Here is a 14870-nt window from a genome sequence, read left to right on the forward strand (position 1 = left end):
AAAAGCAGAACTCAAGAAACTAGTCAGGGTAAGCACTTCACAATTTCTATGGAAGCACATATGTAAATATTATAGGGTTGGACTTTTTGAGGGTGAGGACTAAGGCTGAAGTCCATCTGTCTCCTAGTTCACTTGTCATTTTCCTCTTTAAACCTACTCCCTTTACAAAATTTCATAGGAAGAGTGGAAACCAGCTCTAGTGAATTTACAAATCTGAGTTACATAGAATCATAGAATGGTAGGGGTTGGAAGGGACCTTTAGAGATCATCTAGTCTAACCACTGACAAAACACATTTTACATAAAGATAAGCCTCATCACCTTAAAATACCACCAACACAGGATCAGTCCTCTTTGTCATTCAAGAGTTGAAGAAAAGAGTACACTTCTGTATATATTCTTACCTGTAGGCTAGTAATAGTAAAATTTGCCATAAGTTGGATGACTTCTGGGTAATCTTTCAGCATTACAAGCTCTCCTAGTTGATAATTTGTCTTTAGGCGAGCCAGAAAACGACAGAACTCATGGTAATTACCCGGATCTGATAAACCCTACATTTGAAAAAGCAGAGTTTTGAAAGTTACCAGCTTAACCTACCAGAAATTTTATGAGCACCATTGCTATCTGGGTGACAATTTTACTTGCATGGGGTTTTGCTTTGTTTTGAATAGAAAATCAAAGCAAACAGATGTCTGATAATGGTTTTGATAAGATTCAGTAAATTAATAAAACAAATCCCAAACCAAATCCACAGCTGTTGTAGCATTTCAAATAAATAAAATAAAGAGATACCTGTGGATTTTCAAGTATTTGTTTCACTCCTTTGATCAGATTACCAAGATACTTGGCACGTTCTGGATTGTTAAATAAAGATCTCCTTGTAGAAGCAAACTGAACTAAACAAGAAAGTGCCTGAAGAAGAAAAAAAAAACCACTGTAAGGTTAAAAAAATGTAAACTTTCAGAGTAATCATCTCAGTGTTTGGAGCAATCCAATCTGTAGAACATTCTGATGGGTTTTGCAGCAATGTCTTTAACATCATCAAACACCTATATGGCTCAGTTTTAAAATTCGTTTATAACAGCTTCTAAATTCATCAAAATAATTGGGTGGATGTTTTCATGGGGCTTAAGTAGGGCTGAACTGAGGGAGAAAGGATTTGAATGCCTTCAGATTCAGAAATGAAAACTAGGGCTGAAGTTCAAAGGTAAGACATTGTATCTGGGCACTGAGCCAGGGCATTCATAACATGCTAATGCACACAAGGTCTTCTGCACAAAGTACAGATGTAAAAAGACTATTATCCATGATTACTTGAGCATAAATCACTATGTGGTAAAAAGATTACTATCCATGATTACCTGAGCATAAATCACTAGATATCACTTACTAACTGAGACAGCATTGGTGGAAGGGAATGATACAAATCAAAAAATAGGTCCAAGGTCTCTGGCTCCAGGAAGACTACAGAAAAAAAAGAAGTTGGTTTTATCACTCTCTACAAGCAAAAAGAAAGTATCTTTATTTTAATAGAATCATCTTCTTTTTAACAAAAACAGTAAAAGGGAGATATCATTACAGTTGAGAATAAACTATGAAGCAATACATTAATTAGTTCATTGCACAATATTAAACACAGCACTATTCTCTTCTTATTACATTTAATTTGTCCTTCCCTGGAGACATTCCAATCCCACTTGGACAAGTTCCTGTGTGACCTACTCTAGGTGGTCCTGCTCGAGCAGGGGGGTTGGATTGGGTGATCTTTCGAGTTCCCTTCCAACCCTTTAGATTCTGTGATTCTTATCTTGACCCATGAGCCTTTCTTTATATTTCCTTGTCCAGCTGAGGAGGGGAGTGATAAAGCAGCTTTGGTGAGCACCTGACCTCCAGCCATGGTCAACCCAGCACAGACACGTTTACACTAGACTGCCACCTGCACTGTAGGAGCCTATCTATAATAGCCCAGGTGCAGCCCTTCTGCTGCCTTCACAAACAAACTCACATACTTGAACAAACACACACACCAAAAGGAAAAGAAATTGACAGAGTTTTCTCATTAGGAAGAAGACAAGAGAAAGCAGACATGCAACAAATGCTGTACCCCTTCAAGGTGTCTGTATCCCAGGAACAAGAATATTAGTCAGTGTCTAATTAGAATGATTTGATATACTGTGAATAACTGTTATAGACTACATTTATTATTTCTCCCTGTAAAAATAACAATAAGAAGAATGTAAAAGAAATAGCAGAAGAGGTCACCAGCAAAAAACTAATCCACATTAAAAAATATTTTACATTTGCAAATATTGTGGCAAATGAAGATACACAATGCACAGAGTACACACTTCAAACAGTTACTATCCCTTCTTACTTGTTCTCCAGTTTGTTGGAATCTGCACGATGCACAGGTCATCTGCAGATTCATCGGCTGAATTCCCAATGAAATCAAAGTTAAGACAATTTAGTACAAGCTTCAGAAGTTGCATTGCTAGTCTTTGTTGCTGTTGGTCCTGAAGGGTTAAAGGTTTTGCCAAGAGCTAAGGAGAAAAGAAATCTTGTTAGGTGACCTGCACAGAACATGCTTTAAAAACAATTTTGAAAAGGAAAATGTTTGGTTATAAAACTGCAAAGTTCAGAACAAGAGAACATAAACTAAGAGCAAAAGAAATTCTTCAATAATAAAAGGTAAAGTCTCTCCTTAAAGGCAAGGGCAAAATCATTATTATCCCCTCAGAGACATCTATGTCAAGCTCAAGCTCCCAGACTTAATAAATTATTTTTAAAGGCCAGGTGAAAGAATTCCTTTGCATAAAACACTTCCAGCGAAAAGTCAGCATGTCACTGCCACTTTGTTAAACAGAGCTAACACCCACTATGAAAATTAAGCTTTAAGGTTTCATCTTTTAATCTCTCAGTTATTCTCTGCAGTGGTCTGGAGTAAGTCATGTACAACGTATGGGTTAAAAGTATCCCAATAATTTACAATTACATTTACAATGAATTTCCAATGGATGTTCAGGCTGCTAAACAGTAGGAGTTTCACAGAATGCATACTTAAAAGACTGTTCCTTTAGTAGGTCTACAAAAACCTGGCATTAAAAAAAACAATAACAGGAACAGTCTGTAACTTGAATGTAGCTATTCAGGACATCTGTATAAATACAGCTGTGTCTGTTGTTTATAACCCCTGTGGAGTCAGAATAAAAAGCTATTTTGTAAGCAAAACAAGCTGTTGGGATTTGGAAATATATACTCAACATACTCTGAATAGGAACACATTTTTATCAATCTCTTTCTATAATAACTTTTTAATAACATTTTATCTTAAAGAAATTACAATCTCAAGATTACACACACAACAAAGGCTCTGAAAATAAACCTCAAATTCATTAGTCACTGATGCACTTCATGAACATTAAAAAGAAAACTGACACATTTTGTTTAGAAAAACAACAAACCAAATGCAAATACAACTTTATCCAGTTCACCTGCTCCTGACTTTGAATCTAAGTCACATCTCCCAAGTTTACTAACAGAGTTCTATAATTCAAATGATGGAAATGAAAATCAAGTGTGTGTCATTAGATGCCTCATTAACTGTTGCATCAAATTAGGATTAACACCAAATCACTAATTTGTCTTAGAAATCCCTGTTGAATATTTGTATGTTTTGTAAAAACATGACCTGTTTTGACACAAGTCCTCTGCAACTTTTAAACTCTTGGGATTATTTTAGTGATCCCATGCTTTTTAGTTATTTCTCGGTGTATTACAGACACTGAAATATTTCTAGAACCAGCTTTCTATGCTAAAGTTGGCTTTATAAAGGTGCTTATTAGAAAGCTACTCTTATATAGACAAAAGATGGAAAATAAAAACTTCTACTTAAGGAAAAACTACTTTACTGTAAGGGTGATGGAGCCCTGGCCCAGGCTGCCCAGGGAGGTTGTGGAGGCACCTTCTCAGGAGGTTTCCAAACCCACCTGGATGGGTTCCTGTGTCCCCTAATCTAGGGAAACCTGCTTTGGCAAAGGGGTCAGACTAGATGGTCTTGATAGGTCCCTTTCAACCCCTACCACACTGTGATTCTGTGATCCTTAGCTTAAATGCCTGTGTTCAAATTTCAACACCTAACAAAACTGTTTTTCAGCAAAAATGAATAAACCAGCACTTCCAAATATGTCAGAGAGTAGTAATTAGACAATAATGAAAAAATAAATTGCCTTCAAAAGTAAAGACTTGCTTGAGTTTAAGAGAAGTAGGAAAGTACGTCATGGTGCTGCTTCCACTGCTATGGAAGGCCTTGGTCAGCACTAAATGGAAAGCACGAATCGCAGCCGTGGCCTCAGTTTTACCTACCCGGTCCCTAGAGACCTAAGCTTACAGCATGCTGTTCCTCATCTCCTGTCTGGGAGGCTGCAGCCTGAATTACCCCCAGATGTTACAGAGGTTAAGAGAACTTGTCAAAAACACCTTGGCCAAATCTGACCACTGTCATATCACAAGATAATCTGTCTGTCTTGTTGCTCACTCTTGTTTAATAAAGAATTCTTTTAGCAAATACTGAGATGGCAGATCCAGAAACATTGAGATCCAATGAAATTAAGGAAAATACAAGCTCAGAATTCAGATAGTTTATCCTTTAAGGCAACACATAAAGAGAGAAATGATACAGAAAGACTGTGAGACAGCAAATTGGCATTTTTGTCTTTGAACATTTTTGCTCACTTCAGCTTAACTGTCTGTCATGTAATCCATTTAAGTACAGAATTCATCAATTCAGAAAATATTAAGGACTCAAATTTGGACAATTAGGATGTTAACAATCTGGGTTCCATAATAAAGAGCCTCACCTCCTTCAAAAGGGAGCATGCAAGCATCAGTATCTCCTTTAGGGAGGTGTCACGGAATGAGGTAGCTACTTTACGATGTTTTGCTGAAGATCTTGAACAATCAACCTAAGAAAAGTGAGGACAGAATAAACAACTCTCCTTTCTTTGCTACAACTATATGATAGGTATATCTGGCAGATTAATTATCTGACACTAGAAAATGAAACTTATAGCCCAGCACTAAATGCAGATCAACAGCTTCCTGAAGTGCCTCCTTTTTACCCTTCAAGGTTGTCTCTCCATATGGAAAGGTCTGAGGAATTTCCTCAGGTTAAGATGTAGGCAAAAGAAAAGCATCAGCAGAAATACAATTGACAAAGTTGATACCTGACTTTGCTTTACTAGTTCTGGTGACTGTGATGAGAGAAACTTTATCCCATATCAGATATGGTACACATCTGGTACAGGTAGAGGCCCTGCACTAACATAACAATGACTTGTCTCTTTCTCTGTGTATTTTGGTGGGGTAGCAAAGGGCTGGCAATCCCTTCATGTCTAAGTAATATTTCTCCAAATATTTTTATGAAGGGCAGAAACATTCAGCAAACTGCTTTATCAGCAATACATACAATCCCTGCAGAAGGAAAAAAACCCCAAACATGCTTACTAGATTCATTTCCTGAGTCAGTTCTGAGAGAATCATTATTCCTATTATACAATGGTCCACAGTACCCTACAGAAAAAAAGAACACAGGATTGCTCAAACATCACAGCTTGTAGTTAGTACTTTTCAATGTTTCTAGAATCAGGTAGTATTTAATATTCTCCAACACTTCTAAGACTCAAGGGAAATTTTTAGGCTGAGATTTCCTAAGCTGTTTAGAAGGCATTCATGCCAAATTCTAGCAACATTAATAGAACTAGAGCTTCAAAATCCCTAATTAGGCCTGAAAATAAACCACCCCTCTGTAGTTTGAACACAACTTTCTTTTACATTTCACATCTGTGAAACAAACAAAGTTCTGTAGATCTCACAAACCTGCAAAGATGGACAATGCAACCTCTCTTTTTCCACATGTGTGAAAAGCTGTCAGGTGAACTACAAAGGAGTTGGGAACAGAACAGCAGCTCTAGCTGCTAATCCCTTTTCTATATTAAATCACAGTCAAGTTCACACTGGATGAACTTCAATCTGGAATCCTAATGCACACATATTTGAAACTCCCATATGCTAATTATTAACATATATTAGTGCTGTTTAGGGATTATTTGTTCAATTTTTATCTGAAACTTAATTCACCAGTAGATCTATGGCTTAATTTTCTGTTCTACAGGAATTCTTAATTTAACTAAAGAAATCTCCCAAGAAGCTAAATTTTGTATTTAAATCTCTGTTTTTAATGAGCTGCACACTGAAGAGTCACACTGCAATTATTTTAATAATAAATGCAAAATCCAATTACAGTACATTCATAAAAATAACTGCAAAATGGTGGAGAAGTATGCTTGAGTTTGTTTTTAATAAACAGAATATTGCAACTGATCTTTTATTAGACATTCCCAATGTAACTCAAAAAGTACATTAGCTTGAGCAGTATTATAAACAAAGTAAAGCTGAAAAACAAATGAGAAACTCATTGGCAGGAGACAAACTGTTAACTTCATATTTTCTTGCTGAGTTGTCAAGTTCACTAATATATAGACACAGAATGGATCATTCTGGAACCAAACTGACAAATAGCTTTATATTTTCCGACTATTTTTTCTCAAATTAAAAACTAGGCTTTAAGTTCACACAGACACTCAGAAAGATTAATCTGTATTAACTTCTAAATCAGAGTAGCCATCTCCCAGAAAACTTTTAAAGAACCTTTTTATACATGTTTAATGTATGAAATAACCAGTAGCTAATAACCCATGGCATCAAAACACTTTCTCTGAACTTACTTCACAGAAGATGCTGCATAGCCTGTATCATCAGCCACTCTATCTGACATGTAAATTTGTACAGTGAACAGTCCATAGTGAGTGACTGCTCTCTGACATTAGGAATCAACTTTCACATACTATATGTACCAAGAGGACCTCTCTATCCTGCAATGCATCTTCTGTGTAACAACAATCAATGCAGTAGGGAATGGAAACAACAAGGAGGGAAACATAAAACAAGAACGTTCCTGCCTTATACAATTACTGGAGAGAGATGATGATCTTTCCTTCCAAACTTCTCCATATCCCTACCCAGAATGCATAATTTTTGTGATATCATAGATTTCAATACATATGCTAAAACAGGTAAAATTATTATCTCTCTCTCTATATCATACACCATCATGCTAGGAGAGATAGAATGTCTTTCATTTCCTTTCATTCCTCTTTACACATATGAAGACAGAATATAACTATATGCAGATATCTAAGTCTTCATGTACATGAATATGAATCATCAATTTCTCATAAAGTGGAAATGAAAACAGGGACCACACCACCTAACAAATACATACAATGCCTTGCAATTTTGTGTGCTACAGCTCTATCCTTACAGAAGCTTTCCTCAGTGATGTCTTAAGAAGGCATCTTAAGGCATCTAGTGATTTCTGCTAAAATTCAAGGACAGGTTAAGTCCCACTGCTTATCCAGAAGAGCAACATGACCATCCCAGTGAATGGTATGGCTCTTCACACTTTCTGCACCCAAATGTAGAATGACTGAGTGACATAACATGTCAATCACTAAACACAAAGAGGTCCAAAGAGAAGAAAAGACAAAAGTAAACGATGGTTTCCTACCTGTAAAAATGTTTTCACATCAGCAATAATGTCTCTGAAGATGAGCTGATCTTTTAGTACCTCAAACCAGCCTGATTTTGTAATTTTAGCAATGACTTGAATGAGAGCTTGGATGACAAAAGGAGCCAGTTTGGGTTGAGATGCTACATAATTCAGGATGTAATTTCCTGTAAAGAAGCATTTTAAAATCAGTGACACAAGTCAAGACAATTAATTAAATTGTTCTATTAGAAACTTAAGGCATGGATTTTTTAAAAAACCCTATATCCTTACTGTCATACAATAACTGTAAGCTATATCATTAAATACTGCTAAACATTCAGTAACATAAAGCACACTGCACACATCATCATTATTCTAGGACACAAACAACAAGAGTTTGGGAATTCGGAGAACACCGGCAGGTAAAATATAATTTTTCATTACAGTCCCATATAATGAGCATCAATTATTTCACTATGAAACAGCAGCTTTCACTAACTCAGGCCACATCAAAGTTTCTTCTGGACAAGAGTCCAGAATGTTCTTAATTCAATCTAGAACATGCCTTGGGGGTAACACATTGCACTTGTAAAAACTCCCTTCTAACTAGAAGAAAGTTAACCTGTTTCAAAAGTTGCTGAAAGGTACAAACTTGAAATTGACTAAAGGTAGTTTTTACCTAAAAGAACACAGAAAACTTTCACTGGAAGAAGCAGATTCTCAGCCATGAGTACGGCTATCTACAGAATTGATACAACAAGCGTTGCTTGTGAGCTAACTGCAGAGAAATGATGCAAGATCTCACAATCACCTCGCTGTTCACTCTCTCACAATGACTACCTTATGAACAACAGGCTTGACAAATGAACTAGAGACAAACCAGACAAGCCACTGAATGGTTACTGTGCTAACATGAGGTTTTAGATTCAACTAATGTAATGCAATTTTATCCACAAGTGTTACTTACGAATGTCAATCCTTTGTTCAACAGGCAAGGGAGATGCCCTGCTCACAAGCTTAGACAGGCACGTTGCTGACAGAAGCTGGGCATAGGATGTCTACAAAAACACATTCAAAGATACTAATGAAAAATTGGCTAATTAAAGGCAGGGACAAGAAGTCAAAACCTGATAAATCATCAATACACCAGACTGGTTATCAGGTTTTGGTTATGTTTGTTATTTGTCCCCCAAGTTTAAAAAAGATGTAGTTCAGTAATATTTTTGTTTCACTATAAATCAACAAACTACAAAACACCAATAAAAAAACTATTACTCTTTTGATGGAAATCATTCATCTGAAAGTCATTTTACTATTGTGTGGAGTTCTTTAATTTTGAAACCTGTTTTTAAGTCAGTTGATAATTTGGAACCATGAGGTGATTACTGTGGCTACAAACCTGAATGAAAAACATTTGAAAATGTGTTTCCTCCTCTTCTTTCTCTTTTAGAGTTCTTTGAAAGACACAGCAGAACTTAATACTAGACTCAGCTCGGACTATGAAATAAGAATCAATTCCCCTATCGTTTTATCTAGCATTAACTATGAAACTAAACACCAAAAACGAAACTGAGTAATGATGAGAGAATGGTTTAAACTAACAGACAACAGATATGCAGTTTAGAGATCCCTTTGTAATACAATTTCTGGTTTTCATTCCATCTAATAGCTAGAAACAAGATCGAGGTGATGTTCAAGCACCAAGTTATACTCTGCTGTGTCCCAATACTGCTTGACAGATAATCCCTGATTACAACCCTTCTGAAAGTACTGAAAGCCAAGATGCTTTCCCTTTTCTCTAAGGTGAGGTACTGTCATTTCTACAGAACCACTTCCAAATGAAAAAATGCCTAGAATCATTTATGAAACAGAATAGGTATGGAAAAAGAGAAAAGTATTTTGCCTTTATTGTACTGCCATGGCAACAGTCCGTGACTGAGAAACCTCTGTAAGCTTCCACCAGCACCATCACATGGATGGAGAACATGTCTTCCAGATACTTACTGCTCCTTGCTCTAACAGAAGCTGGCATTGGCTAAGACATTCTGGGCTCTCAATCAGCTCCAAGAGTACCTTCTCAGCTTGCATTCGCTGTGCTACGTCAGTTCCTTCATACAGGTGGTTACACAGTACTTCTAGTTCTGCCAGGCTCTGTTAGGAGAGAGCACAATTGCAACTTCCATGAAGACTTTTCGACCACGTAAGATTTCTTTAAGTGTTATACTCCTAAACATTCTTCTAGTAACATGAATTGTTACCTATGTGAAGCCTTCTAGTAGATTTGCACTTAAATGACTAAAAATAGTGAAGCTTTCTGTGATAGGGAGCCAAAAATAACTCTGGAAACTGCATTGCTGTTTCTTACTGTCAGCTACCACAGTACTTGTTTCAATCCATCTGTTCTTGAGTCTTCAGAAAATCCACAGGTTATCCAAAGAGAGATGAAAAAGTAGACAACAGTGAAAGTTTGAGCTATACTACTTGGAAAACTTCTGTCAAATTTCATTTAAAAAGCTATAACTACTCATCAAATTACTACACCTGGAAAAACACACCATTGTATTTGTTGATGCAAGTATCAGTGGCAGATGGGACAATTCAGAAGCTGTAGTAGCAACAGAAGAGCTAAAGTTCTTCTTCACTTAGAAGCTGAAAAGGTTCTCTTTGGTAAAGAAGGTGTGTGTTGGGAATATCTTTCCTGTGTGAGGGATATGATTTATACCTACTAGTCACTGTCTCACAGGGAGATGAACCCTTGGAGCACTTTTCAGAATCATCACACAAACTGAAGTTTTACCATCCATCAGGATCCCAAAGCCTATGTAACTCTCATCAAGAACCAGCCATGTCATTGCAAGGTACCTGTAAATATCTCATGACTTTACTTCTACAAGGAAAGGAGAACATGCACTACTTGACCAGTCTCGTTTAAAAGTTTGAGTCAAAATCCTGTTCACCTGCCTTTCCAAAAAGATGTTTTGCACTTGAGAGGAAAGATTTGGTTCAGCACAATCTAGTATCACTTATACAGTAGCTTAAATGACTTTTAAAAATCTAAGTCAGTAATCATACCTTTGCAACCAAAAGTATGTTATTAGGCTTGAGGTAAGGCCAGAAACCAGCCAGAATTCTCAGGCTGCCAAGGAATTTGTTACATGTTCTCTGGATTATATTTTATGAGTAGTACAGAGGAAACACACTGACATCCTTGATTCACATAGTAAACAACCTGAAATCAGCGAATATAACCATCTTGTGTATGATGGCAACCCAGCTGAACAACAGAGACATTTACCAAACTTAATTAAGAAAAACAAACACCTGAGAAATCAATGAGAAGCCAAAAAATAGCTCTCTATAGTAGATATATATTTGCTTCAAGAAAACAGAAGCTTCTCGCAATCCTTTTTTTGTTGTGAGACAAAACCCGTGAAACTGATGCCTTCAGATACCTCCTTTACTCAAACCCTTAGCAACAGTTGAAAGGTGATTCCTAAGCAAACAAGTGTCAGTGAAGATCTAGCAGTTAGATGCTGGCTGCTTTGAGTGAGTTCTGGAGTAGGAACAGAGTTGTGAAGTGGCATTTTTGATCACAAAGTGTAACTCTTCCCAAGAAACAGAATCACATCCTAACAAAAGGGTTAGATACTCTGGTTAGGTGGGTTTTTTTTGTCACACTTTCATAATATCCAAGAATAAGCTAAAGTTCTCCAGGTACTTCTTGTCCCAGCTCTCAGAAGACCCTGGCAGCTCTCCTACTAGCTTGTGAAAGAACCAAGGACTAGAAACACCAGGGGCCCAGCTCTGAAGCAACCCACCAGGCAGGCAGCCAAAGGAGCCAAGCAAATTGGCAGCATATCAGGTAGGTTGCTGATTAAAGTTTTGCAGACATTGACAAATTCCCACAGACATTTCAATTTTATTCAGCATGTTCTGAAATCATTCTGTTAAGAAAGTTCCACCAACTCTATGCAAGAGCAACAGGATGGGCACCACTGCTGAAATGCCAAGCTTGATAAAAGAATTGGGAATGAGGTGATAACAACAGATATTTTTTTTTGGTCCTTTTTATGTAGCATGACTGGTACCTAAGTATTTAAACAAGTGCCTAAAACAGCCTCTCTAACACTGCCAAAGGCTGCTGCCACCAATCCAGTGAAACCTCAAAGGACTCCGGATGAATGCCTAATACCACTGCAAGTGTGTTCTCAAGCTCTTCTCCCATCCACCCGCTTTCTTCTTCCGTTTTCTGAAACAGTTTCAGTGGCTGACGTTCATCTCAGACAAGTGCTGGACAGGGGCTGTCTCTGGTTTTCGAGAGAGAAGTGAAGTAAGGAGCTCACCAACGCCTTCAGCAGAAAGCGGCCACACGAGAGCAGGTGAGGCTAGCTCACAGGGGCGTGGAGCAGCCGTAAACCGAGCCAGGAGCCCAAGTGAAGACGCGTTAATGCCACGAGAAGCGTGAAAAAGACACCCACCACAGGCCAGCCGCCCGTCTCCACCATCCCGCCCCGCAGCCGAGCGCCGCGGACACTGTGACATGACGGCTCCCGCTTCCCGGCGCCTCCGTGTCCCAGCCCTGCGGTCCGACACCGAGCTGCCGCCGCCTCCGCGTAGCGGCCCCAGCCCGGCCCGCCGCTCCCAGCCCGCGACCTTGGTCCGGTGCTTTGACGGAACCCGCTCGCTCCCGCTCGCCTCACCACCGCCCGCAGCTCTCCGGACAGCTCCCGGATACCGTCCGCGTCCTGTCAGGGCGAACCTCCGCACCCCACCGTCCCCTGCCCCGCTCTGCCACCGCAGCTGCGGACGCCCTGCTCGCCCCACGCTCCCCCGACGGCTCCCTCGCGACCCCCAGCCCTCACCCACGCGCTTCACGACCTCCCCGCGCTCTTCCCGGCTCCCGAACCGCCTCTTTCCACCACAACCCCATCACGGTCCCGGCCCTATCGCATTCCAACGGCCCGGCCGCATCCCACCGCCCCACGCCTCTCTGCTCCGCCCGCCGCGCCGCACCGGGTGCACCGACCTGGAGGCGCAGCGCCATCTTCCCCAGCGCCGCCGGGAGCGGACGGTGGGGCGGGGCAGAGCCGGGAGCCGGCCCGGCAGAGGACAGGGGGCAGTGCGGAGCCGAGCCGAGCCGGGCCGGGCCGGGCCGCTGGAGCGCGAGGGGCGGCCGTTGGGGCGGGGCGGGGAGCGCGAGGGGCGGGAAGCGGCGATTCCAGAGTCGGTGGCGAAGGGAAGAAGGAGGATTAAGTGACAATAAACAAAGTGTGGTGGAGGGGAGGCAGCGAGGGCTGTTGCAGCAGCCGGATGACAGCATTTAAGCATAGTGCACACATAAAGAGTGCAGTGTTGGTTCGGCACGCCGCCCTTTGATCTTTTCACACAGCAGGAAGACTTTTTTGGCTTGGTGTTGCCTGCTCTGAACACCACAGTGATCAGAAGTCCACGTCATTTGTGTTCTGGTTAATAAATGGTACAGGGTCTGAGGAATTTATGCAAAGTTACTCATGTGTCCCTGCTGCTTCATTGCAAAAATCCCCCTGTGAATCCTGGTAGCCTCAAAGAAGAGCCTCTGGTAGAATTCATTTGGAAGTGCAAGCTGCTTGACACCTGGAATGAGAAAAAAGGAGTGTATCCCTAGCTGGGTTCACCTTCTAGCAGCAGGGTTGAGAAACAGTTAGGACAGTCTAACTGGAGCAGGAAGAGTTAATTTCTTTGTACATGAACTGGTAATGATGACACCATCCCTAAATCACATGCTTTTGTGCTAAATCCCTTCATTAATTATTGGAGAATGAAGCAAAATCAAAATGGAAAACAATTTAAAATGGAGTTTCTTGTTCTCTTGCCCTCACAACCAACGCCAGTGGCTGACACTTAGGAAGGTCTCACGGATTGGATTACTCTGTCACCTATTGACTGCTTCAGTCCTGGCACACGCTTTAATCCTTTACCTTGTGAAGAAATAGAATCGTTTGTCTATAGCCATGGTATTAAAGAAAGGTCACAAAATGTACCTGGAGAAGAATGAAAGAGCTAGTGATACAGATAGGAGAAAGGGAACAGAGAGTTGAGAGGAGAGAGAGAGACTGAAACAGAGGAATTCCCAGGACTGAGGAGTAGGGAATGAAATGGTGACTTGAGAGTGAGAAAGCTCTTGTATATCCTTCAAACACCTTGTTCCTGTGTAGCAATGACTCTGCATCCTGCTCCAGCCGATGGGCCAGTGCCCAGGCTATGCCACTAAGCTATGCAAAGACATGTAGAAATGAGGTTAATAAGTTAAATAGTTCCAGAGCTGAGTGTATTCTATGGAAAGCACCTGTAGCTACGTGTGAGTGAGAGCTTGTGGCTTCTCCAGCAATGAGCCAGGTTGTCTGGAGAGAGTATGGTTCTTGTTCCACACCAGCCTGGGTTTCCTTTCTGTGCCCACAGATAAGCAGGAACAGAAGCTAAGAGCACAAAGCTTGTAGCAGGAGGTAGGCTGGGAGCATTTGCTCAGCAGTGTGCTCAGATGCACTGTGCAGCCATGTGACTGTCTGTACCTTATTTATGCCTCAATTGAATAATTTTAATCCCTGACACACAGGCAATTGCATTTCTAAATCAGATTTCTGTCAGCTATAGCTTGATTATTTTAAGGGGGAGAAAATTGGTCTAGCTAAAGAATTAATGGATTCCTAGACTAATACCTGACAAAACTCTTGAGATTTAACACAGCAAGTAGGAATGTTAGACTGTGAAACTATGCCAGGCTATGGCAGAGTCCTAGCCCAAAGGACAAAGCTGCAATGGGATTTATTTAGGAACTTCTGTATACAATTCCTATATCTTTACTTGGGAGGAAGAATGACACTGTGAAGATGTCTGTGTGACAGGCATCAAGAGGGGGAAGTTGGGCCATGAAATTCATACTTCTATGAAAGATAGCCACAAAATTCTTTCTGTGTAGTGTAGAAGCTGAATTAAAGAAGGACTTTAGGTCTCCCCCACAAGATACAGCACTGAGACCTCCCTGCAGTATGAACACACAGTTTCTAGCACAAGTCAGTCTCATTTTCAACTAGGTGGAATGAAAACAACTTCCTGAATTTGCTGTTACTTTGGATTATGTGAATAGATCTGTTGCTGCAGGCAATGCATTCGCAATTAGATCTATTTGTTTGCCACACTGCTGAGAGAGGGATGAATCTTCTCCATGCTTTTTTGACTTAAGTGACTTGATTAAAGTGTGTAAACAAACCCAGCCATTTCTGTCTCCC

The 14870-nt window shown here is 40.2% G+C and overlaps 1 protein-coding gene across 1 annotated transcript in view; it reads right to left on the reverse strand.

Annotated features, from left to right (window-relative positions):
* Nucleotides 1-12660, reverse strand: part of RANBP17 (RAN binding protein 17) — a 148668-nt gene extending 136008 nt beyond the window's left edge. The window contains exons 1-10 of the mRNA XM_062002363.1: nt 12632-12660; nt 9610-9756; nt 8573-8663; nt 7624-7790; nt 5502-5567; nt 4856-4960; nt 2374-2539; nt 1390-1463; nt 792-911; nt 404-550 (exon numbers count right to left, since the gene is read on the reverse strand). Of these exons, the coding sequence (XP_061858347.1) occupies nt 404-550; nt 792-911; nt 1390-1463; nt 2374-2539; nt 4856-4960; nt 5502-5567; nt 7624-7790; nt 8573-8663; nt 9610-9756; nt 12632-12649 (1101 nt within the window). The 5' untranslated portion in view covers nt 12650-12660. The remainder of the gene's footprint in view (nt 1-403; nt 551-791; nt 912-1389; nt 1464-2373; nt 2540-4855; nt 4961-5501; nt 5568-7623; nt 7791-8572; nt 8664-9609; nt 9757-12631) is intronic.
* Between the last annotated feature and the right edge of the window lie 2210 nt (nt 12661-14870).

This window comes from Colius striatus, chromosome 9 (assembly GCF_028858725.1).
Source record: "Colius striatus isolate bColStr4 chromosome 9, bColStr4.1.hap1, whole genome shotgun sequence".
In the NCBI taxonomy this organism is placed as follows: Eukaryota; Metazoa; Chordata; class Aves; order Coliiformes; family Coliidae; genus Colius; species Colius striatus.